The sequence below is a fragment of the Natrix helvetica genome, assembly GCF_964273705.1.
Source record: "Natrix helvetica genome assembly, chromosome: 5".
Taxonomy (NCBI): Eukaryota; Metazoa; Chordata; class Lepidosauria; order Squamata; family Natricidae; genus Natrix; species Natrix helvetica.
The window spans coordinates 29,621,214-29,648,108 of record NC_138551.1 but is presented as its reverse complement, the minus strand read 5'-3'; the positions used below and the strand labels follow the sequence as shown (position 1 = coordinate 29,648,108).

Here is a 26,895-nt window from a genome sequence, read left to right as displayed (position 1 = left end):
TAGGACTAGGAAGTGAAGAAAATAATGATGGGTTCAAAGTAAGCTTAGTTTATATATGCAGGACAGGAAGGTAGGAAACAAAATAGTGTCTCTTATTCCACATCCAAAAATTCACTGGATTGGAATAGTGGAAGTTAATCCAATTTCAAGAATACCAAATATATTATGTACACACATTAATATCCCTATGTTCACTGCTGTAGTCTGCCCATTGCTATCTGCCATTTGTCTCAATTAATGGGTACGGCTGGTCTGTGCACAGAAAACTGGACAGTACTTAAGAAAACAGAATTTAGACATATTGCAATCTGCCCACAAAAACAATCTCACTTAAAAAAGATATTCTAGTCCCACCAGCTTACTCTTACATTACATGTGTTTTAAGAGACTGACAGTACTTGCAATAAATTGCATGTCAATCTAACAGCCACTGCACCAAGAGCTGTGGTCGTGCAGTGATTAGAATGCAGTACTGCATGCTAACTCACTGCTCATTGTCAGGAGTTCAATCCTGACTGACTCAAGTTTCAATCAGCCTTCCATCCTTACGAGGTTGGTAAAATGAGGACCTAAATTGTTGGGGGCAATATGCTGATTCTGTAAACCACTTAGCGGAGGGTGTAAAGCACTGTGAAGCAGTATATAAATCTAAATGCTAGTGCTATTGCACCTATTGCTTTACCACTTATTTTTAGATGTTTTTTATTCATTATTTTTATAACTCAAGGCAGCAAACGTACCTAATATCTTTCCTTCTCCTTCTTTCCTTATCCTGTGTTTTCCCCACAACAGCAGTGTTGTGGGGTGTGTTGAGCTAAGAAAAAACAACTGATCCAAAGTAACCCAGTTGACTTTGATGCCTAAGGAGACCATGGAATTCACCATCTCCTGATTTCTAGCCTGGTACCTTAACTATTAGATCAAACTGGCTCAAAATGAGCATGTTTAGATTGGTAAACTTTTGATGTATAACAAGCACCATTTAATTTTATTGGTGAACTGTTTTACAGGGTCCAACAATTGAACAGGCTTCCATTTTTGCTCAACAAGTCCGCCCTTCTTCTTCTCAGCTTACACAGTATCCAGGGATGCAGCAATCACAGGTAAAGTATCCCTCTTAAAAATTGGTTCAGTGGGATTCAGAGAAATATGATGGTGGATATAGTAATCTTGGTTTTACAATGTTTGAAAAATAGAGGAGTCCTGAAAGTGGCCTTTCATGAGTCCCTCTTTCATAAATAGTCTTGCCCAGTTATTGTACACAAGCAATAACCACAGCAGATACTATTTGTGGGAATTAATATTTTTTATACCAAAGCTATGGGTGACACAACTGCAGAAACCGGAAAAAAATCACTATAATCATAGACAGTCTACCCATTCTCACCTAAATTGTGCTAAAGGGAAGCACCTACTTCTCTACTTTTAATTTCTTCCACATCATCCAGACTTTCTGTTAAACAAAGAAACAAAAATTGACAAAAGTTGACACGAGCTCTATATGAATAGCTAGAACATTCAATTTAGCCTAAGAAAGAAAACGAGATACAAGGTTCCTATTTCAAGTTACAGTATTTTTAAAATAGTAAAATGCATAGATGTTTAGAAAACTAAAAGTCAAAATCGTGTGTTTTGAACTGTTTTTCACACAGACAATTCCTCATGGCTATACAATGTATAGTACTCAGATGTCATTGCCATCTCAACAGACCGGGGGTATAGTTCTTTCACCGACCTACAATCCTAGATCATTTCAAGCAACTCATTCTAGTCCAGTTTTAATGGAAAGGTTAAGGCAAATGCAACAGCAGCCAAGCGGGTACATTCATCAGCAAGCAGCTGCCTACCTTCAGCCTTTAGCAGGCAATCAACGGTAAGACTCCTATGATTCCAGAACTTTGTTAACCAGATGTTTTGTACTTTTCTGGGGGGAAAATGAAAACAATGCATTTCTTATAAATTCAGACAATCTAAATCCTTCCAAATCACTTCGGCTTCCAATTTAGCTTGCAAGACAAAACAAATTAGAATTGAAACTATAAACATCTTAATGGGATCAGATTGGGGAAAGCTTATACAAACAGTTAGTTAGCCCTACCTAGACAGGTAAGTTATCCCTGTACTATTTACCAAGCTCCACTTTGCTTTGAATTACATGTAGCTTCAACCAGTCTTTTTACTACTCAGATTAGATAGAATTAAGCCGATGATAAATACATTTGGAAATCCCCTTGTCTCATAAAACATGTGTATTCTCTCTCTCTCTCTCTCTCTCTCTCTCTCTCTCTCTCTCTCTCTCTCTCTCTCGCTCTCTCTCTCTCTCTCTCTCCCCCCCCCTCTCTCTCTCTCTCTCTCTCTCCCCCTCTCTCTCTCTCTCTCTCTCTCTCTCTCTCCCCCCCTCTCTCTCTCTCTCTCTCCCCCCCCTCTCTCTCTCCCCCCCCCTCTCTCTCTCTCTCTCTCTCCCCGTATGGCATAATTTAAAAACATATCATTGTGTAATTTCTATTTATTTAATTTATGTGTTTTGCAGCTATTAAATGGAATTTTGGAAATTATAAACCAAGTGGTTCTAAAATTTGCTAATCAAGAGATACTATTAATTTATTCAGTCATTCAAAAGTATAATATTTCTAAGTGTCTAATTCCACAGGCCATCTTTCTAAAGATGTAATATCAATTTTTAAAAGCTGTTTTTTTTTAAAATAGTTTTACTTTTTTAGACAGCAACCCTGAGGCAGTAAAATAAATGTTTCATTTCTGTGTTTATGAAAATAGCCTTTCTTGTTCTTAGCACCATTTGAACCCAGATTTAATCATGGATGACAAGGTAGAGTCTATTCAAATTATGTTGTAAATCCGTCTGTGACAAGCACTTCAAGTAAAGCACATGACTGATCTTAAATTGATAGAATAGAGGCATCTAATCTCTATTCTCTATTCTCCCCCTACCAAAGGAACTGATAGGCAAGGATAAATTTAGCTGCTCCACTGGGGAATGGCAAATGTTGTACCTGTTCTGCCCAAATTTCATCATTTGAGGGTATCATGAAAAGCATGTTGCAATCTTAATGCTTAGTAGTGAATAGGGAAAAATGGTTTCTTTTACAAAAGTAAGCACACATTCCTTCTCAGTTGTAAATTAAAGTTTTGTCTAAATCATTACTGCTTATTTTTTTTTATATCTAGAACATAATTTTTTAATCTGCTGAATGGAATACTAAGTTCTTGTAGCATTACTGAGGCTTTCTCTTGAAATGATGTTTAAAGCACAGCCTCCCGAATTTCTTGTTATTCCCATTAAATGTTTTTGCAAGCTGTAAAATGAAAAATTCACATCTTTGACTTAAAAGTTCAATTTACTAATTAATACTTGCACATCCTTATTACATATAGGCAATAAATATAAATTATAATTGGCTGTACTTGAAACATATCTCCATTTTCCAATTATTTTCTATAAAAGTCATAAATATTATTTTTAACAAATTAATTTTAACAAGGCAATGTTGAAATCTTGCTTCTCTGGCAGTAGCAGAACTCGCTATTGTGTCCACAGGAAAGCACATGTGAAGCTTTCAAATTTTATTCAGATAATTTTGGAATTGGTACAAATCTCTTGAGACCTCAATATAACTTGAGACTAATATTTTTAATTTAATATATCATCCAGCTCTCAGCTATCTACATTTTTAGACAAACTGATTTTTATTTCTATCTTTAGAAGAGAATATTTGTATCTCAGGAAGCTGTGAACTGTGACGTCCTTGAAGCCCTCTGAGCTTGGTGAATCTCTAGCAGACGTGAAGTTATCTAGTTTGCTAATGAAGCCTCTACAAGAAAGCGAAATCCAGAGGGTATCAGGACCCCACATTTCCATCTTTAATATGAATATCAGAGTAAAGAATTGTTAAGTAGAAAACTGCATGTAAAACACATTTGGGTATAAACGACTTCTGCAGTGGAATAATTTTCTATATTATCATGCGGTCTACAATATATTGCTTTTTCAGAAATCTTTTGATATAAATAGGATTTATATATCTTTTCTGAGAGAGCTATTATATATGAAAGTCAGCCCTGACTTTTCTCTATAATATTTTAGAAAAGTTTGATTTCCCCCGGAATCATCTATTTAAACTCAGTGAAGCTTAATCTCTTCTTTCTAGTTTTCCATCTTAATCTAAATTGCAACTAAATTGCTATTCTGCTGAGAGTTCACAATTTTCCAGTCTCACATGCATCAATATCTTTTCTGATTAGTGTGTAAAGATGTCAATATCAGTACACACTGAGCAGAAAAAGAGAAAACATGCTAATTTCTTGTTTCTCAAAGCTGTCTTTATTTCATAATGATCACATTTCAATCCTTAAGGTAGACGGATATTTAAGATGGAAGTATCCTTTGCTAATGTATGGTTTATTTTAACTACAGTTTATCATTTTGTTTTATAATGAATTCACAATTGACCATATTCATGCAACATGACAATTTATAAATCATAGTTTATGAACTATAATGTTGGAGTTTACATAACATTACTAAGCTAAAACCAAAGAAATTAAATTCTGATTTAGCATAGCATGGCAACTCACTTTCAAATGTACATTGATTGTATTTACTCCCATGCTTATCGGCTTTTCATCCATGTAAACCAGGGAGTGACCCGAACAGTTTGAGAACATGTATGTTACGATCCACTTTTAATGTCAATATTTTAAATATATATTTTAATGTCAGTACTTTTTTAATATATTGTAAAAAGTAATGCGTATTGATGGTCTTTGACCATAGTAAAGATTTATTCAGAATTTATTCAGTGTTTCAGAAAAGTTTCATCGTAGTTCTATTATGGGGTGAAAGTGATTTAAATAAAAGAAATTATTTACAAATTTTAGCTGAGAAACGGAACTTTAATATGCATCTGTTTAATTTATCAATATTTTATTAATATCCATGTATTGCTTTTTGTCAGTGATACTCCACTGAAATTGTTTCATGCTCTTATAGAACATTGAACTCATTTATTTTACAATATTTGTAGAAAAGGAAAAACTCTATGAGCAGTGCATAAGAAAAGCAATATAGTGAACAACCATGTTAAACCTATTATTACAATCAAGCAATAGTTGTATGCTCAGATGTATCTTCAATATCTTCAAACTTCAACTATCACCAATTACCCTACAGACAAAAGTAAAATGGACTATTTTTGAAATGAAATGGTTAATTTCACAAATTTTATTTTTTTTACTTCTATTTTTCATACCTGGAAACTATGTTTTTTAAAAAATGTATTTCAGTTCAGTTCACCAGTCTTTGCAGCAGAATAACTTGGTTGGAGGACCCCTGGATGCAGTATCAGCCACATCTACCCAGGCAAATCTTTACTCTGTCCAGGTGTCTCAGGAACAGATGAGACAGAGGCAACAGCAAATTCGGCAACAAAGATTCCTTCAGGTTTGGTGTCTTTAATTTTGTCGGTTAGAAATGATTATTTTTATTACAATGATCACGGTGTTCATAGGACAATATTTGAACAGGTAATGCTCCATTATGTCAATATGCAGTGTCTACTCTAAAATGCTTATTCAGAATGGTGATGGCCCTCCTCTTAATTAGAGACCTTTCTACAAGAGCACTATCTTCTATTACTTAACTTCATAATTCCTCATAATAGTAAATTGTAGAAGCCTGGGATCACAGGAAAGGATTAAAGCCCTTACTAAGTCTACTTTAGCCTTTCAGTAGTGCAGTTTGGGAACATTGTAGAAAAACAACAATTACAATGATAGCAATAGCAATAGCAATAGCACTTAGACTTATATACCGCTTTACAGTGCTTTACAGCCCTCTGTAAGCAGTTTACAGAGTCAGCATATTGCCTCCAACAATCTGTGTCCTCATTTTACCAATCTCGGAAGGATGGAAGGCTGAGTCAACCTTGAGCCTGGTGAGATTTGAACTGCCAAACTGCAGGCAGATGGCAGTCTGTAGAATTAGCCTACAGTACTGCACTTTAACCACTACACCACCGAGGCTCAATTATAGCCTTTTTGTGGATCTAGTTTCTTGATTAGGTCTACTTCGTAGGCTTGAGGACATTAATAACCCATTCCCAAGACAGTCTATGCTGTCAGGCCTTAAAATGGCCATCTTGTAAAAAATTAATATAATATAAAATGTATAATATAAAGTTTAATATAACCCCTAAGGGAAATATTGCTAAATACACATGCATTCAAATTTTTAAGACAATCTCTAAAGATTCCAACAAATATAATGTGCTTTTTAATACATTGCAATTAATTGATAAGATCCCAGTAATATGAATTACAGTATATGTAACCTGCATCTTCACAACCGATCTGTCTTCTCCAGCCGCACCTCACTTTAAATCCTTTATCAGTCTAGCCATCTGATGGTGGTCTACAACTCACAAAAGGTTATTCCTTTTAATAAAAATCTATTAGCTGAAAAAATGTATTAGCTACTCCTACCCTACTCCTGACTTTTTCTTACCATAATCTACCATATCTTTTCTTCTGCAATGTATGCAAAGCTCAGGAAATACTGCATTGAACAATATTCGTTCTTCCTATAGGTATGTCTACATAAGCTTGAAATCTTTCCCCATCTTCTCCTATCTCCAGAAAGATCTTTATTACAAGTTGAACAACTTAAAGTTGTGGAAATTTATAGATGATTTAATTAGAAAAACTGGACAAAGACTGGTGAAAGGAGAATTAATTCTGATCATTTATTAAGCACCACAAAGGTGGCAGCTAGGAGGAATTCTAAAATACAGAATTATAGTTTGTGAATGCAACTCTTAAAAAGCAATGTTTCTTAGGGCAGAATGTTGCTGCATTATATGCTCTCAAACTGGGGAGAGGGGAGTTAATCTGGACATGTGGCTCTCAGTCTAATGTCTGTAAATGACCAATCCAACTGGGGAAAAAATCTGAATTCTAGCTTCTACAAGGACATTTATTGATCAACTACAAGATTTGTCATCCTTTGAAAGTTGGCACTGTTATTGCCTTATTATTGCAAAAACATCCCAAGACAATTTCCATAGTGCTACCAGGAAAATGGATATCTTAACATGTTCAGTAGGATGAAGCTTGACTCTAAGAAAGACTTACAACTTTTTTTTAAAGGTAAACAGAATTGTAATCATTTTCCTTTTTTCTTCTTTTTTCAGCTTCAGCAGCAACAGAATCAACAACAAATCATTAGCCTTCAAGCAATGCAGCCTCAACAACAATCTTTCGTAAGACAAATATTCATAATAAACCATATTCTGGAGTTCTTCCACAATATAGAAAGTCATAGGGGTTAAACTAGCATGTCCCACTAATTACTGCTATTTGTTTCCATGTTCTTGGAGAAAGATGGAATTGATATAAGAAGACACTCACAATAATAAGAGTGAAGTGGCTTTGAATGTCTATTTCTGTCTCAAGTGTAAAAAAAATAGGCTACTCTATAGTATGTGTTCTGTAAATTTTCTAACGGGGTAATTATTGTTTGGAATATTACCCATATAATGCTTCCCATATTTAGGAAGTAGATATTCTTTCTGAAACATTGTGATAGTAACTGTGTATATATATATTTTAATGCTTGTACAAATACTCCATCTAGTGGATTAGGTATCTATAAATTTCACTACTAGTCTGCTTAAATCATATTTATAGCTGCTAAAAATGTATTTAATTTGAATGATGATAATCAACCTCCTGATAAACTGTGTTATAATACTGCTGCCCTCTGCCCTCTATGCTTGATAATTTCTACTTCCACTGAAAAAGACTTATTTGTACTATTTCTTTTAGAGGGTTAGATTAATTTATTTAAAAAATTCTCAAGGGAGGTGCAGGAGACCTTGTCAGGGGAGGTCTATTTGCCTTTTCACTTTGTAAATGTTTCATGTGCCCTTATTATTGAGAGTAAAGCAATTATCTTTCCTACAACGTTAGCACTTCATAGAATAAACAACACAATGGTAAGATGCTTATGTGATCACCTGGCTATTCCAAGAAGTACTAAAGTTTTAGAAAGAAATAAAAGCTAGCAATTCATGCTCCAAATACTTAGGGAACATTTTTAAGGATCCATTCTCTTTAGCCAAATATTGTGCAGCAACATTCAACTTCTTCTATCCATTTATTGAAAATGTCTGTTTAGTTTTGCTTTAAATTTCTCACAGACCTAAACAAATGAATTTAGACACTGTGTTAATACATTTTATTTATTTTGATTTAGAGGATCAGTTGAGAAGCATTTAATCTATGCTTCTGTATAAGAAAAGAGTGATTTAACTATAAAAATCATGTTTTTGTTTTGCCAAAATACACATCTGGGAACAGTTGCTCAATTTCTAAAGCAAGGGACAAATATCCACATTAACATATTGCCTTCACATTTCATAAATGGCCAGAAATTTCATTTTTGAATTTTCCAAAGGAAATAACCTTTAGAATTCCAGTTTTAGTCTATTGGAACAAAGTCAGAAGATACTTGCATGATGGAAACGTGAATGTTTCAAAGAGAGAATGTCTTGTAGATTAGAACACAAGTGGATAAGCACATCATTTAGATGATAGCCCCATTATTGCCAGAAAAAGTGGCAGATCAGAGCCTGTCTTTTCTGTGCAAAGCTGATAATGAGGTTGCTAAAACAGTACTTACTTTCAAACAGATGGCTAAACACATCTATTGGCTCTATTGGCACACAGATGGCTCTAACCAGCTATTAAAACTTGGCTCCTCTCCAGCCACCGTCCATATTAAGGGCAATGATTGATGGGTGTTTTTTTCTCTCCAGCAGTTAAATGAGCTATGCAGAAAACAGGAGAGAATCACTTCTGGTCTTCTCACTGAGGCACATTAGAGACCACCTATGTAGACAGAGGAAATCATGCCAGCATACTATGTGCTGCCTCATAGATCAGGAAAGCATGTTAAATAGGCAATCTGGATGCACTCTGATCAATTGAACAAAAATTGCAGAAAGCACCACTGATTAATGGTGCTCTTCCAAATCCTCATCCCGCCACCCAGGTTCTGAATGTTCAAATGTTGCACCTTCTGAATATATTGAATGTTAAAGATCATTTATGCAGTTTCCTTAGTATCTACATGCTTCTGAGTTTCACATTGAGTTTTGCGATACGACATATTCTGTCACACAAAACATTCATCATTCACATCCTAGAATAATGAATAGCAACAGTCGCAATATTTATTGTTTGCCAGGCCTCATTTAAATGCCTGGCAGTCATAGTCAAATTCAAATTTCAATAACTAGCAACTTCAGGTAACTTTATGTTAAAATATGGCTTTAAAGTACACAATTCAAGTATGAAACAGAGACTACGATTTTTCAAGAATTTTCTTCTTTTACAATTTTATTTTCTGTTTATTAGGGATGAAAGAGAGCTTTTATCCCTAATTGAACTCTTCAGTTAATTGTTATCTTGGCTTAGTATCCTGATACACTAAATTTTATGGAGTTTGCTTTGTTTTGAAAATACCAATGTGCTTTGGCAGGCAAGAAATTAAAATCAAGCTAGTACAACATTTGGGGCCTTTCTAGCCAGCCTGTGGGCAAGTTTACCCCACCCCCCTAATTTTCTGAGTCCATAACATACAATACAATACAATACAATAGTAGAGTTGGAAGGGACCTTGGAGGTCTTCTAGTTCAATCCCCTGCCTAGGCAGGAAACCCTATACCGTTTCATGATTGCATTTGATTTAAATTACAAGAGTGGATATTATTTTCATTTATCTTAATTCTTCTATTATTTAAATACTTCATTTTGATTATTCTGTAAATTTATATCTCGATTTTTATAGCTAAGCATGATAACTAGAAGTGTGTGTGTGTGTGTGTGTGTGTGTGTGTGTGTACATAAAATCAACTTTCTGTTATATAAGTTTTAGTTGACTTTTTTCACATTTAAGCAGATCACATTAAAAAAAACTAATTTAAGTAGTGGGTGTTAATATTTAAGAGAAAATATTGAAATATAGCTGAATAGTTTTGATTATAAAAATGCCTTAACCATTTAACAGGGGATCAGACATAAAGATAAAAAAGAAGGGAAAAAAACAAAAGTGCTATTTTTTCTGACTTGTACACCTGATAACTTATCTCAAAAGGTTTGATATTTTTCCCCTATCACACTCTGAGAGCACATTTTGGCTAATCTACTCTAAACTCCTCTTAGATCATAAGAATCTATCAGATATCCTGGATAACTTTGTTTAGCATTTTTTTCCAGGATTGTACGAGTTTAATTTTAGTCTTTAAAGTGCATTTGGCTTTAGTGAATGCAGACAAGTCCAAAATGAGTTGGCTTGAGCGTTTTAGGATTTCCTGTTCATTTTCAGTTTTAAGTATAAGGGCAGTTCTGAATTAACAGATGCTGCTATTCTATCTATCTCATAACTTGTAATATTTTCACCTGATTCATACAGTCATTAAGAAAATAATACTAATCGAAAGTTTTATCAGTTAGCACAGGGTTCACATCCCACAGGCTACATGCACTTCACCCAAAGTGTGAAATGGCAATATATTTACATAAAACATAGCTTCACTGCACAGTTTTGACTGCATTGAAAACATATGAATTGGTGTCAATATTACTGTAGTATATATTTTGGATTATTGTTCATTTATGGCCCTTTGTATAAAGCAACATTATTAAGATAAATATCAATTATTTGTGAAAATTCTAGCATAAAGAATAACCATTCTAACAAATTAACATTTAAGAAATTCAAATAATATGAACCGTGCTTCTTAATATCTTGAGATGAGTTTAATGTATCAAAAAAACTCTACTTTATTGGACATGAATATTTTATAAGAGTTATCTGTCTATTTCATTATGTTGGAAAAGTAAAGCCCAGGTAGTCCTTGACTTCTCACCATTATGAGGTCCGGAATTGTTGTTTTTAGTGCAGTCATAAAGCAAGATACCACGTGACTGCATCATTTAGCAATCCCAAATTCTGGTTGCTGTTCTTAGGCAAGAATTGTGGATTGTTAACTGACCACCTTGAACAAATGGGGCTATCTGGTGGCTTCTGCCCTTTGCAATTGTGGTGACATGCAGACAACATATGTGTCAACTCCTAAAGTTGCCATACTGAGGAAAGCGGGGTGCACATTCCACACATAATTTCGGCTAGAATCGGATTTCAGATTACCACAGCAGACTTGGAAGGGGAATGTGATTTATGACACAGACTGAGGGGAGGGAAGGAACAGGGGTAAAATTCAGCTACAATTCAAATAAGGCTAAGATCTGAATGCGAAAAAGGCATTGCCAAAATGCTCCTAATAAATGACTGGTTTTCTTTTGAAATTTGACTCAAGGTTCATGAATCAATTAGGGCATTTGTTGGAAACCTGACAATATGGATACTACCTGCCCTTTGTGTCCTGATCAAGGTATACTTGAGGACTTAATGGCAGCATGAAAGATCACAATTAGCAGCCTGTCATGGTCACATGACCATATTTTATGATGGTTGTGCCAGAGCTTGGTACTTATCTCCATTTTTATTTATTTGTTTGTTTATATCCGCCTTTATTATTTTCACGAATATTTCAAGGTGGCAAACATATCTGTATTTCTAGCCAGGTGCCTTAACCACTAGACCAAAACTGGCTCTTTATTTTATAGGTGTGTGTGTGTGTGTGTATTAATTATAATGGTTTCAATGAAAAAACATTGGTTTATTTAACAAACACTATATATGTTTTTTATGACCATTGCAAAAAGGTTATAAAATTGTACTATTCAATATGTTTGACAGCGGTCACAGATGGCAGTTCCATTATGGTTATAAATCAAGGACTACCTGCACTTGTGCCACTTGTCCTATACTGCTACATCCCTTAGCTTTACTTCAACATTCTGTAGCCATGCAACTGAGACATTGAGACATTGTGTATTTATGTTATTTTATTACCTGTTAGTAGTGATGGTGAATGAGAATGAGCAAAACTGGCAAGTTTGACTCTGTTCAGTTGGCCATCTGTTCAATAAACAATCTGATTTAAGAAGGTAAATTATAATATCTACTAAAAGAGTTTTGGTTGTCTTGAAAACATTAGATATTTATAAATTTAAAAATTCAAAACCCTAAAGCCTTTGAGGATCCTTAGTGGAGAAAAAAAAATCTTATTTGGTTAGGGATAGATATTTGCCAGAGAAAAAAAGTCCATAGGAAATGAGCACTTTCTCATTACTTTCCCAGGAGACAAGAGATTAGGAAGACAATGTACATGTCTCTGTGAGTAATTTGCTAATTTTTTCTGATGTTGAATATTGCAGTTCCCAAGACAAGGTTTGCAGCAGACACAGCAGCAACAACAGACAGCTGCTCTAGTCAGACAACTCCAAAAACAACTGTCAAGTAAGTATGTAGCATTAGATAAAGATTCTTTTCTGCTTCTTTCCATCTGGGCTTTTGCATATTTGGAAAACAGTTAACTGCCAACTCATTATGGTTAAATAATAAATCTGGCTATCGTTGCTGGAGAGTAAAAGAATGTTGTTAGTGATAAAGCCCCTACCTTACAAACTACATCTATGCACACTGCTGTTTAGTAAGAATGTTTTAAATATTGTATTTCAGCTTATTTGCCATGGATTGGTGGTCAACCTACTTGCATATAAAATTATTTTTCATGTGGTTATTAAAATAATGGATGGAGATCTACTCATATACATTCAAGATTACGTAGCTAAGTAGCTAACCAACTAATAATATAAGTAATTAATGTATTTATTACAGACCTATATACTGACCTATTACAAGGCTCTAGACAATTTACAGAAGTAAAATCTCCAATGAAACAATGTTACTGAACCCAACATGCCAAAGATTTTCCAGTTCAAATCCAAAACAGCAATAGATTCTAAATGTCTATCTAAATAAGATCATTTTTAGAACTTTGCAGAAATCAAACAGGCTGAGAGTTGATCTATCTCAGGGTCAAGCTCTTTCATAATTCTGGAGCTGCCACTTAAAATATGTGTTTCCAGTCTTGACTCGTTGCGACACAGAGACCCCAAATATCTTCTGTCAGAATGTTTATACAGGATGGGCAGATTTTGACCATGGCAGACAGTGTGTCAAGATATATTAATGACATATGTGTTAACACTAGTATTTTGGACTTGGAAAATCTATTGGTAATCATTCCTGTGATGCAATTGTAGAGCATTTATAAGCAGCCTTATTGTGAACCAAGTTTCCATTGTTGTTTTCAAATAGTTTCAAGGGCAGTCCCAAGTAAAGAGCACTGTAGTAGCCTAAGCATGAGGTAAGAAAGATGTTAGATACAGGTGCCAAGGCTATTTCAGTTCAAGAGAAATCATAACTATACGTCAGGCAAAGCTGAACAATGTCCCTCCCACAAGCTGTAGGCTTTACGTGTTGCTTAAGTAAGAGGCATGAGTGAACCCTCAAGTTACAGACTTGTTCCTTCAGGGGGAATGAGACCAATCAAAAACCAACATACTTGGCTGTTTAAACATGAGCAGAATTTACTGTAAATAGATGTTTTATTTTTTTGGCAGATGGGAGGGGTTGTAAGCTGCCCAGGATTTAGTACAAGAGGGTTGGCGATTTAAGTGTTTTAAATAAATAAATTATATTCAAGCTGGTTTTGTAACATCTAGTTGCTTATAGCTTCCAAACATTAAATAAAGATCTCCATAGTATCTCTTGTCCAGCCACAGATCAATGTGTATCATCATCATATTGATGATAGCCTCACCACATATCACTGGATGCTCTCACCCAAACATATATATTTTCATATAGAAGCTTAGTAACATATTAGAAAATGTTAAGTCCTGTAGCATTTATCACGGAGAAACCAAAGATTAGACTATTATTTCCCCATTAGTCCATTGGAAACCATCAGTGTCCGCAACTCTTATGGGTTTTTCAGAAGGATACAATGATTAATGCTATTGAATCCCATAGGATTAGAAAGGGTACATTCCAACCAGATCCTAATGAAGATCAACCATAAGAGTGACAATGTAGCTTCAGTCTCAAGTTCAAATTTGAAACTGAAGGAAATGATTCAAATGGTGCATTTCATCAAGAATCCTTTGAAGCTAATACCTTACCAGTTTTTCAAAATCCTCTTCAAGGAAGCATTCATCACCGCCCAAAGTAGGTGGAGGAGGCATGGATGGGCATGTTCTGTGATGGAACTACCTACCAATCAATTGGGGAGACAAATTCTCAATGACTCTTAAAGCCCAGGATTGTCATATCTATAATATACTAGAGGTGGACCAGTCTAAATTAGTTCTCCATCCTTTCAGAGATTAAAGACTCCAATCATTCATATGTTGACTAGAAAATGACCAGACCATGACAAAGGTCTTCCATCTTCATGCCTCATCTGTTCTGAAATATGGATAAGAAGCAGTATATGACCTTCTGTATAAATTGGAATAGAGATCACCTTAGCCAAAGTCATGGTTGCCATGGGAGTCATGAAATATTGAGTCCATTCAAAAACAACTTCCACCTTGAGAAATTCCAACAGAAGGATCATACCATGAGCAATCCAAATATACTCACACTTGGTCTTCTGGAGATTAGCATCTTTGGTTATTGCCAAAGGTTTTCATATTTTGCCTTTAGTCCTTATTTATTAACCATTAGTTTCCCCTAGCCTTAAGTGACAGGAGATGTATATGAGCAGTATGAAGATTTTATGAGGTGAGTGGAACCAGAACATTAAGATTCTTAAAAAAATAAACTAATAAAAAGAGCTTTAGAAAAAAAATCCACTTTGAGTATGTATATGTTTTTTCTCTCTTAAATATGCAAAATCTATATCTTATCTTGCAGCATTTAACATTAAAGTAAATGTTATACTCCTTAGATTTCAAAATATATACATTGCCCCATGCCCATGCCTTTGAATAATGATTATTTGAATTGTAGGCATGTAAAGTTCATGTCTGTTTCAAATTAAGGCTTTCTATATTTCGCCCCATAATTGTTACCTGGAAATACATTTTGACCTGCTGTATGGGATTTTAATTTGATGACATTACAGCATTTTTATGTTTTTGCTCCTTAGGTAACCAGCCCCAGCAAGGTATGAATCCATACAGTCATCTTCCACACTTCTGAATCTGAAAAATGTCAGGAAGAGAAAGTATTTGCACTGAAGAACAGGGAGAGCGGAATTTGTTGCACTAATTACTCCCCCCAGTTGTGTGTGTGTGCATTGCCAATAATGTGAATATGTAAGAAATAGAAGATTTTATGTTATCGTTTTGCCTGTAGCAAATTACAGAAATATAAATTATGTGGGACTTAACCTGTGGCTGCAAAATATATGGATTTGGTGCTTTAAGAGTTTTTTTTCCCAAGAGGGTGAAAAATCCTGACTATTTCTTCTTTGTGCAAAAAAAAAAGTTTTTTTTAAAAAAAATACAAAATAATTAATACTGCGCTGGACCAAATGCTGACTAAAAAGACACCTTTATTTATTTGTTTGTTTATTTATATATTTATTAATTATTCCCCCCCCCCCATTTGCTAATTTTTGGTCGTCTGTATATTTATATAGGAATGGCATTTTTTTTCACGTCCTATGCTAAGTACATTGGGTTCCAAATGGACTCCACAGTTCTTGATCTGCAGCCATAATTTAACACTAATCAAATTGCTAAATTTATTTTTCAGTGACGACATGCAAATAATCAAATTGTGATTTCAAAGCCTCAATTATCACTGTGCATCTTAATTCGAGAGGAGGGGGAGGAATTGTTAGCTGGTATTGGAGATGTCACAGCTGATTTCAGGCTATAACCTAGTACAGGGTGATTACTATCCATATCCTTTCACTGCTAACATTTGTGTGATGTAAATTATGCCCTTTCTTTAAAGAATTACAGCTTGCACCTTTAGATAGATAAGAAGCATTATTTCTTTCAGATTGCTTTCTCTGTTTCCAGAGAACATACTCCTAAGGTTTTCACTAGATAGTTCACTAGATATTAAAATGGCCTTTTGCTATTTCGTAGTCTATGAATGATCTAAAATAATTTCAAGAACTATTTCAATTTTTCAATAGGTAATAGGATTCTGACTACCATGAAGAGATCTGTTAGGATTAGTGCTTTCTCTAGTAATTGGAGCATTCAACATGCCAGAGAATGTATGTATATGTGTGTTTGTGTATGAAGCATGCATGCATGCATATGTGCACATCTAGACATGTAGACATATGCATGCATGTGTGTGTATGTGTGAAGGTTTATATCTATATGCATGTTTTCATAGATGAGAAATATTCTATAAATAGAAGCCTGTCCTATACTTTAACATGTCATAGACTGTTGGTATAAGAGAAAGGGAAGGGATTCAGAATTACAGAGTTGGAAGGGATATTGGAGGTCTTCTAGTCCAACCCCCTGCTCAAGAAGGAAAACTTATACGATTACAAACAAATGGTTGCCCAATTTCTGCCTAAAAACCTCCAGGGTTGGAACAACCACAACTTCTGGAAGCAAATTGTTCCACTGATTTATTAAGTGCAGATCCAATGGAAAACCAATAACTGATGATATTTATTGCAGCTAGGGCTTTCATTACAAAATGTCTCAAATGGGGAGTTTAAAAAAAAGCTGCTATATCAGGGGTGTCAAACTGTCAGTTCATGGGCTGGATATGTCATGTGCAGGCTACATCTACCCCAACTCTGTGAAGGGGGAAAATGTCACGATATGTCACGTGGTAGCAAGGTGTCACTGCAAGTTTGACACCCATGTGCTATATAATGGCAACTAATATATTAAGGAGGCATGCCTACAGTGTTAGCTTTGTGAGGAGGTACATTTTGTAATGAATCATCAAGTAGTAACTGATGTTATACCGTAGAATTCAGGTTTGGTTATCCCAATGGTAGAATCTAATATTTATCCACCGTATTGATTGTTTGTAAGAACTCGGCTTTAGTGTCTGAGCCTTAGAATAATGACTTTTCATTTTGTATGATTGGTATTCAGAAGTTAAAAACATTGATTTTATTTATGTAAATACATCTGTATTTATAAATTTGCTGCACAAGCACAACTATATTATTCAACAAATTTATATCTGAAATAGAAACTATTTTAACTTTGTGGAAGTGATATTTGCTCATATTTGGGTAAAGACTAAATAGAAGAAACTGTTTTGTGAATTTTGAGTATTTTTAGAGTTAGATGAACAAATTTTTGAATGTGTTTCATGTAGGGCATATTTAAAATATTTGAGACTATTTTACCACGTATTCTGTCATAACTATAAATTTTCTTGTGATAGAATTACAGTAAGGATTACTATGGATGAAATAATGTCTATTAAGCAAATCAGTCCATTGATATAGAATAAAATTTGAACTTGCAACACCAAGCCAATGCATTTCTATCTTCTCATAATGATATGAGAATATTTAGGGTAATAAATACTTCTGTGAATTACTATGTACACTGTGAAAACATTTTGGTTGCACATTGTGAAAAAAAACTTTTAAAATTTCTTGTAATTTGAATGTATAACATTATTTACCTTTGAAATGAAACCATGCCTATTTTCCTTAGTATAGACTTTGTTTTCTTAAAAATAATTAATAGTTGTAAATATATTTTAAAAATATTTGGTATTGCAACAAATTGCCGATTTTATATTCTTTGTTGTCACTGTGCAATTATAACAAATGCAGAATATTTATTACTATTAGTCACTGGTTAAATATATAATGTGCAAAAGATGGCACATTCCAGCATTATAGATGGGTGGTAGGTTTTTCAGTTTTGCTACAATTCATGTTTTATTTGGTAACAATCCATCAAATCTGGAGATCAACTGATAGTCCTGAGATTTTATCATTGGATAGAGTCTGGTTTATCATCAGGTGAAATTGCTAAAAATTTATATCTGAATTAATAATATTCTAACTGGCATAGAATATCCAGTGAAAATACAAACCAGAAACTACTATATGTTTTTTAGATGTGGAATTTGAAATATAAAACTAAGAATTGGCTGGAGGTTTCAAAGAAAGGTCTATTTTTTCTAGATTCTTTTTCCTGTAATAGTTATTCTGGAAGCTCTTAGACTGAATGACGGTGAAAATCTTCTTTTTGTTGCCAGTGCCTGATAAGAATCTGGCAAATTTACAAAAATATTGATTACTTTATTTTTAATAATATATGAAGCCAAATAGGGCTGCTTGAGTCTTTATAAAGTTTCAGTTAGAATATGAGTCAACTATTCCCACTCTGAACAAACTCCAGATGTGTATGCATGCTTCCAAAATTATCAGCAGTAGCCATGCAGGCGAGCAATTTGGGCAGACCATATCCATGCATCTGGAAGGCACTTAGGCTGCAAAAGATTGAAGTTATATTTCTGAAAAGGGAATTGGCATGGAGAATGTCTGATGGGCATAGACAAATTAGGATTGTGTAAATTCTGCATCATACATCAAAACAGAATATTATGTTTTGATTTTAAGGTATGGTTATAACAATGTACTTATATTCACATATAGGTGGACTAAATCTTGGTTTACAGGACATTTGTTCAAAATGTAGCATTTTAAATCACCACATTCAAGGACAATAATGCCAGGGAAAATGTCAGCTTGAGATTCTTATTCATACCAGGAAATCATTTTTAACAGTAAATTTCTTAAGAGAACCTTGAAATATTGATTTTCTCCTGGTGTTATACATAACAAAATTAATGAAGATGTCAAGTAAATGGTTGAATTTAGCCATGTATAAACGTTTGTTGATTCTCATCTTTTTTCTTACCTGGGCATGAAAAGTAGGCAACTCCAGTCCTTCAGCAGCTAACATATTGAGGAGAAAAATAAGTTGGCTTTCTAGAGCAACAACTATAGATTTAGAAAAATTAGGATACACACACACACACACAATCATACACACGCACCTAACTCTTGTGTAAAGTAAACTCAGCAAAAATGAATTATATCCTCCAAAGTTGAAAAAAATTAAGATATGTAGTCTATATATTAACGATAGCAAGAATCTTGGTTCTTGCTATATTGCTATATTGGTTATTGAAGCTCATGATTGGGCAACAAAGTTATCTTATCCTCTTTCCAAACAATAGGTTTAAATGTACAACTTAAATTATAGCAGGCATGAAATCCTCTTACCTAGCGCGCACATTCACAGAACGTTTGCAAATGCGTAGAGCATTCGTGATGATGTCTGGGGAGGTGGGTAGAGCCTCCTGCCACCGCCACTACTGGTTCGCCCGAACTGGGGTGAATCAGCAGAATGCCACCTCTGAACTATAGCCACTGTTTATAAAATCATAACATTGGAGACACCACTGAGTTTAATCTCCTGCCCAGGTTTTTCCTACAAATGACAGCCTATCATCTTCTTGTAGTCTTTTAGTGAACCTACCATAAATAAACCTACAAACAGTGATCACATTTTGTTAATTGCTTCCACTGCTGAATTATGTGATTAAGAAGATTTTTCTAAGATACAACTGCAAACTGTCTTCTTGTAATTTTAATTTTTCTTACTCTTCAATATGTAACACTGTTTTCATTGTTTGAAATATTATCAGTTTTCTTCTCTGAAAGCTAAACAGGCCTTTTACGTTATTCTCTCCTAATTGGACTTAATTCCTAGTCTTTGTCTTGCTGTCATTTTTAAAACTGGAAATTTCAATTTCTCTGAATTATTCTTAGGGTATGGTTTCCAGAGCCATACTCTAAGAATAATTCAGTTCCACAATAGGATCTGATTAAGTTATTTATCTAAAAAAAAAAAATAAGCCTGACAAAATTTGTTCTTGCTGAGTAAATTGTCAGATTGGCTGTGTAAAGAATGAAGATGTGCTAGAAACAACTATTTCTTAAAATAAATCAGGTGTCTTTCAGGGTCATCAGGAGAATGGCAGGTGACCATGAATTTAGAAAGAGAAGAGGGAGAAAAGCCATTAAATATAAATCCTGGAGCATTTGCCTATAAATGAGTTTGATTTTTGTGTATTGCATTCGACAATCTCTGCTTATATGATTTCCATTCTTATGTGCAATAAGGAGACTAAGTTTGTTGATTCATCTCTTACAAGACTTCTACCAAATAAGACAATTCCTGAATAATGGGTTATCTGAGATTTATAGCCATGTCTGCATGAAGCTTGTAGCAACTATTCTTTTTCATTCCTTCCTTCCCATGCACTAGCAACTTTAGAAGTTGAATCCATGCATGCTGCTCAGATTTAGCAGAGCTCTTCTTTCTGAACAAAGCTGAAATGTTGCATTCAAGATGTCTACCTATATTTTGGAGGTTCTAGTTATTTTGTATATGGATGCCCTAAAAAGACTACCCTCTCTTTCAAAGCATTGACAAAGAGTTGTGTTTGTGAGGAAGGCAGTGAGGACAATTTGTAGACAGATCCTTACTATGCTGTAGACCTAGTTGCTTGTAAATTGAAGAATTCCAGCTGTTAGGGGCTGATACTGAAACAACCACAAATTAAGTGGAGTCCAAACAGTAATTCATGTTAGTCTGCCCACTGAGATTGACCCTAAAATACAATTACAACTCTAAATTCTGGCATCATAGCAACTATCCTGAAACATCTAGCATGCACAGATAGGATCTCTTTAGTTTGTCTATGTAGACTACTGGCCGGTACGGACAATGAGGATTCATCACACAGTCACTGGACAACTGCTACTCACCATGAGTACTCCAACTTTATCCATGTTCCCTGTTATATTTTTCCAATAGGCTTGTATTCAGACTCACAATCCAAACCTTCACTGACACAATGATGTCATCCCCTTTGTTCTTGGGGATTTAAGAATTTCTGCCTGTAGAACTCAACTCCCACTATTGATTATCCCGTAACAGGTATACTTTCATATTTTGATCATTCAGTAACAGGTATACTTTCATATTTTTCAGTATGAATATGCAAAATTCATACTATTGTGAGGAATTTAGAAAAGAAGGGGCATAGCCCTATACACCCTCAATTCTTTATACAATATCATTCCCATGAAATACCATCACACAATGCAGACTTATCCTGTCTGATGGATTAAAACTATTGAGTGCAGAGTCATCCTATCTGATCAGTGCAAGAACACATTTTTAACATCTAAAAGTGTAATCTATGATTGTTGGCTCTAACCAAAAGGGATCTTACTCTATTATTTATTTCTGAAATCTTGGAACACTGCCGAGGACATGTGCTTTTTATTAGATTATATTTACGTGGTCACATAATCTGATTAATATGAAGAAGGATCAGGAATACTTAAGGACCTTCGATTCTTGTTACGGAAAGTTTGAATATACAATAATAATGTCATTCAGCCTCCAACCCGGTTGATTTATATTGCATTTTTCATTCAGTGTACATACTCATGTACTGTACTCGTAGCAATGTAGATACTCATGAGCCATTACTCAAAAAATTCAGTGAGGTAGGTAGTCATTAGTTATCCTAATGACTTTGACAATTTTTAAAAGATTATAATATTTGTCATGATTTTAACTTACATTGTAATATATTTTGATATTTCGCTGTTTTACCAAACCCACTCTCCACACTGATAAAGTTCTTCAACATCTTTACGATAGTTTATGCTAAGCTGTAGCATTGACTTACCTGCATTAGAAATTATACACATTTCCTTAAAATATTTCAGATAAATCAAGCTTGTGCATTCCTGCTTCCCAATCAAAGATCCAGACTGCTTTATAGGATCTGTCAATTTTTAGTATGAATTTATTGTTAATTTTGATCTTATCAGGCAAGGGAATTTCTTTTAAGTAGCCAACAAGCTATAGGCATTCATTTCTCCATCCATCCACCATCATTCACATCCTACTGAAATTTTTATTGTGATGGCTGATGTTAAAATTTTAAATTTTATTAAATAAAATGTTTAAATTTTATTTTGGGAGTTATGATTTTGTAATGCACTCGAGTTTGATAACAATCCCCACCCATACACATACCTTTCTAGACATATTTGTCCATTTTAAAAGGATCTACTTTGTTTTTAACATGTCATTTTTAGCCATCAAAGATGTTCTTCAGCATTAGCATCTTCTAAGAGGTGCAGAATAACCATATCAAAGAATTTGTAAGACTCACATAGCACCAGGTCAGATGGTCAGAGTGGCTTTTCTTTCATTTTCACTTTCATAATTATTAAATTTCCTCAACATGTTATGTAGCCACGTTGGTTTACTTTGCTGTTTTCTATTTGTTGGTCATTGGAATTATTTGCAATTGTTCTTTTAGTATATTTCCTCTTTAAAGAAATTCCTACTATTTTTAAGCTCTCTTTCTCATCACTTTCTCCCTAACACAAAACCATTTTTATAATTGCTAACTTTATTAAAATCTGACTTTTAAAAAGTTGAATATACATATTTATTGTATTCAGATTTAGTTTCCTTTCGAATGAGTATCTCAAATATTACATGGTAACTTTTTTCTGATGTCCTTGCTATTTCCACTTCCTCAGCTAAGTTTTCCCTATTAGTTAGTAATTATGTTCGTTCTTGCATATTTTAAAAATTTGCCCTGAGAAGACAGCTTAAGAACAATATGCATGTGCTTAGTACATAATACGTATAGTACTAGGACAATATTTTTGGACATACTATTTCTGTTATTTTAAGAGCATTCTGGATCATATTAATTTCATGTGACCATAAAAAGAAACACTGTTTCTTGCCTTTCAATAAAGCATACTGGTAATAAATAGTATGCTTTAAAATCTATGATATATTAAAATATTTCCTCACATACAATAATTGGCAATATAATTAATATTTCCATTTTCATTTCTTCACATGCAGTTTTGATAGCATTCATTGTAAAAAAATATTGCAAGCTTTATTTTTTAAAAAAAGCATTGAAATAAGTATTTCATATTTGTTCTTCCACTGCCCCCACAAAGGACTTCTGCATGAAAGAATATTGTAATATTACAAACAAATCCATATTCTTTGTTGTAAAATATTTGAAACTATCAAGAATTAGAAAATGGTCATTCACATCAATAATAAATGAAACCAGCAATCATGTTTTTCAATAGCTTTACAATGTTTATACTATCAAGTGGGAAATAAAACTAGCATTTAAAAATCCATTATTGTGCTAAATATTTTGTATTGCAAGTATCTTTAAAGAATATGTTGTCATTTTTACTGTTATTTTTGTTGGAAACTTAAGTGCCTTAAGTTTTTAAGGTTACTTTTTAATATTGTCTTAAAATCAACACTAGGTCATAATGCAAAACCTTCCCAAACCTAAATGTCTTTGAGCTTGACAACTGTAAAGTTAGAATTGTAATAGCACCAAAATTGAAATGCCTTTTGACTGGTTTTGATTAAACATCTTTGAAAGCCAAATGGTCCATTTTAGACTTTATTCCCATTTGAAATAACTTGAAGATATGTCACTGTGAAATCCCTGCCAAACTGATTCTTAGCCACACATTTATATATCCCTGAATTTGATGAATTTGGATTGTGAATTATTAATGTTCCTTGTGGGTGAAGAATCTCACTTCCAGATAGTTGACCTTTGATGCCTGTGAAAAATAATGAATGGTTAGGCAGCTCCCATGTAATTTCTGGATCTGGTATCCCAGATGCCATACAATGAAGCTGAATCGCCAATCCAGCCACAGTATGAACATTCCTTGGGGGTCGTTTTGTAATCCTTGGTGAATGTCCCACAATCGTTACAAAAACAACTACCTTTGAATCACCAATATAATTCTGAGCTTTGCACGTATAACTTCCTCTATCATGAATATTGGTTTCTCTAATAAGTAAGGTACCATTCTCCAGTAATGAATACTTCCCATTAATTTGAGGCCGGTCTAAGACAAAGCCACTGGGGAGTGTCCATATAATGTTTGGCTTGGGACTTCCAGTAGCGAGACAGTGAAGTGATAAAGATTCCCCATTCATACTTTTTATTGCCCCTCCTGAGTGGAAAAAAATGGTGGGTGTTTCACCAGTTTCCAATATGATCAACTTTTCAATGTAGCCTACTTGATTTTTAGCTGTACATCTGTATTTTCCTGCATCTGCTTTAGAAAGTCTATTGATGACAAGGGTGCCGTTGCTTCCCAAATAAAACCGGAGTGTTCTAATACCAACGTAGAACCATGTGCCATTTGGTAATATCCAAATTATCTCGGGACGTGGGTTTCCATCAACAGAACAATTCAAAAATACAGCTTTTCCAGGTTTTGCTATGACTTTCTCATTAAATGGGTTCCTGAAAACCGGGCGCCTTAGGATCTCAAGGACTTCCAAATGGACTACCAGCATGCTTTCTCCCCCATCATTACGTGCTACACAAATAAACTCTGCCGTATCTGAAGATCTTACGTTGCGAATTTCAAGAGTCCCGTTCCTATGTATAGTTATCCTACTTCCATAGTATGGGGCTGTTAGGAAAATATTATCAGGCATGATCCACATAATCTGGGGCACAGAATCTCCTTCAGCATTGCAAGCTATTTGCTTTTTTGAGTGTTTTATAGCTGTTGCTTTAATGATAGTCTTGTTAGAATACAAACCATTGATCAGAGGTGGTTTAGAGATTACATCTAGTTTATAAACCTTGGTATCATCTCCACCAGAATTGCGTGCTACACATATATATTCTCCAGCATCTAAAAGCCTTACTTTAATGATTGACAATGATCCATTAATATGGAGACTATATCTCTGAGTAGAAGCTAAAATCATATTGTTAGAAGGCAACAGCCAAAATATTTTAGGCTTAGGTTCCCCTATAGCATCACAGTCAAAGAATGCATCATCTCCTGCTTTTATCTTTGCATAGGCCTTTAAATTCTGCTTGATACGAGGTGCAGCTGCAACCACTTTTATCTGCACTTTCATCTCATCTTTTCCCAGTGTATTTTGAGCATGGCAAGTGTAATCCCCCTCTTCCAGCATTCCAACCTTATTGAAATACAGAGTCCCATTGTTAAACAGAGTATACTTCTTCAGCTTATGTCCACTATCATCGGCTTGCATTGCATTATTGATTGTTGTGCCATCTGGCAAACTCCAAGATATTTCTGGCTCAGGAGACCCTGAAGCTTTACAATCCACTTTGAAGTCTTTCCCATAAGGTACAAGTTTCTTAAAATACTGCTTGTGATCAATTTTTGCAGGCTTCATTGTCACGCTGACTTTCAAAAGGGTGAAATCATCGCCCATTCTGTTTCGTGCTACACAAATATAATCACCTGCATCCTTTTCTGTGATTGACTCAACAGCTAAGGATCCATTGGGATACACGTGGATTCGGCTTCCCATTCTGGAAAAAAGGGGAAAAAAACAATCATTTATTTTCAGGTGTATGTCAAAGGTGTTGATTCTCATAGTAACTGAATAATTTTTGAAAAGCTATTCAAGAAGTATAGGCTTGGAAGGAACCCAACTCAAACTCCCTTCTTGGGACACAAATCCAAATTAAAGTATTCCTGACAGGCAGCCTAAATACTTCACCTAAGCTTACTCACTGTCAGAAAAATTTTAATTAGCTGTCAGGGTCAGTGCTGATGAAATATAACTTATATTAGTAGGGTCCTAAAAGTGAAAGCAGTAGATTTTTATGTAATACAATGGCTGCTAAAAGAAATTTTGCAACTTCCCTAAAGATATTTGTTTGTTTAGTTCTATGGCTGCCCATCTTAGTCAAGCATATAACAATTGAAAATATATAAAAACAATAAAACAGTAAAATACAAAGGTTTGGGCTCTTATTGAACAGTAAGCAGTACTGTAAGTAAGAAGAGAGTCAGTTTGGTCTAGTGCAGTGGTCGGCAAGCCGCGGCTCGCGAGCCACATGCGGCTCTTTACACCCTTTAATGCGGCTCTTCTGTGTGCCGGGCGCCCGCTCCCCTCCCTCCTCTCGGGCGGCCGCCCCAAAAGTCACGAAGTCTCTGAGGCTGTAATTTTCTGAGCTGTGCGCGCGCGCCGGTTTTCCACGGCGTGGAGCAGCAGCGAGCGATGATTCCGGAGGCCATCAGTGGGGGGGGCAGGGTCCCCCCTCGCATTCCTCATCTTCCCGGATGGCCCCCGGAATCATCGCTTGCCGCGCAGAATCTCGCTGTTGCTCTACGCCGTGGATAGATAGACAGAGAGAGAGAGAGACACACACAGAGTGAGTGATTAAGTGAATGAGTGAGAGACAGACACACCCACATACACAGAGTGACAGAGAGAGAGGAAGGGAGGGGAGAGAGACAGAGGGAGAGACAGAGACAGAGACAGACACACACACACACAGAGTGAGTGAGAGACAGACAGACACACACACACACAGAGTGACAGAGATGGGGGAGGGAGGGAGAGAGAGACAAAGAGCCAGAGAGAGAGAGAGAAAGAAAAAGAAAAAAAGAAAGAAAGTGGGAGAGAGAGATGAAATTAAAAACAGCAACATACAAACCTGACTTACTCAAACTATCCAAGGAAATGCAAGGCCAATGTTCACATTAGTGGTTGTGATTTTGTCAGTCATTGTCAGGATGCAATTTTCTCTACATTGTAAAGCAAATTTTACGGAATTTAACGTTATCGATAAATAATATCGTTCTAAAGTTTTTGTTTTATTAGTTGTGTTATTTGTATCCTCCCGACCTATGTGGATACTATGTATTTTCGGTTTTAAAAATGTGGCTCTCAAAATAAATTTCAATCGTGGTTTTGGCGAGATTTGGTTCAGTTGAAAAAAAAGGTTGCCCACCACTGGTCTAGTGCAGTGCTTTTCAACCTTGGCAACTTGAA

The 26,895-nt window shown here is 35.0% G+C and overlaps 2 protein-coding genes across 6 annotated transcripts in view; one reads left to right on the top strand and one right to left on the bottom strand.

Moving 5' to 3' along the window:
• MED12L (mediator complex subunit 12L) overlaps positions 1 to 22,806 on the top strand; it is a 211,299-nt gene extending 188,493 nt beyond the window's left edge. For all 3 annotated transcript variants that reach the window (XM_081955782.1, XM_081955781.1, XM_081955780.1), the window contains 6 exons: positions 1,011 to 1,103; positions 1,653 to 1,873; positions 5,302 to 5,458; positions 7,206 to 7,274; positions 12,361 to 12,442; positions 15,144 to 22,806. In XM_081955782.1, coding sequence (XP_081811908.1) covers positions 1,011 to 1,103; positions 1,653 to 1,873; positions 5,302 to 5,458; positions 7,206 to 7,274; positions 12,361 to 12,442; positions 15,144 to 15,196 — 675 coding nt within the window. In that variant the 3' untranslated portion in view covers positions 15,197 to 22,806. The remainder of the gene's footprint in view (positions 1 to 1,010; positions 1,104 to 1,652; positions 1,874 to 5,301; positions 5,459 to 7,205; positions 7,275 to 12,360; positions 12,443 to 15,143) is intronic.
• Positions 22,807 to 22,947: 141 nt separating this feature from the next.
• The window catches only part of IGSF10 (immunoglobulin superfamily member 10), a 32,339-nt gene continuing 28,391 nt past the window's right edge, over positions 22,948 to 26,895 (bottom strand). For all 3 annotated transcript variants that reach the window (XM_081955777.1, XM_081955778.1, XM_081955779.1), the window contains one exon: positions 22,948 to 25,423. In XM_081955777.1, coding sequence (XP_081811903.1) covers positions 23,497 to 25,423 — 1,927 coding nt within the window. In that variant the 3' untranslated portion in view covers positions 22,948 to 23,496. The remainder of the gene's footprint in view (positions 25,424 to 26,895) is intronic.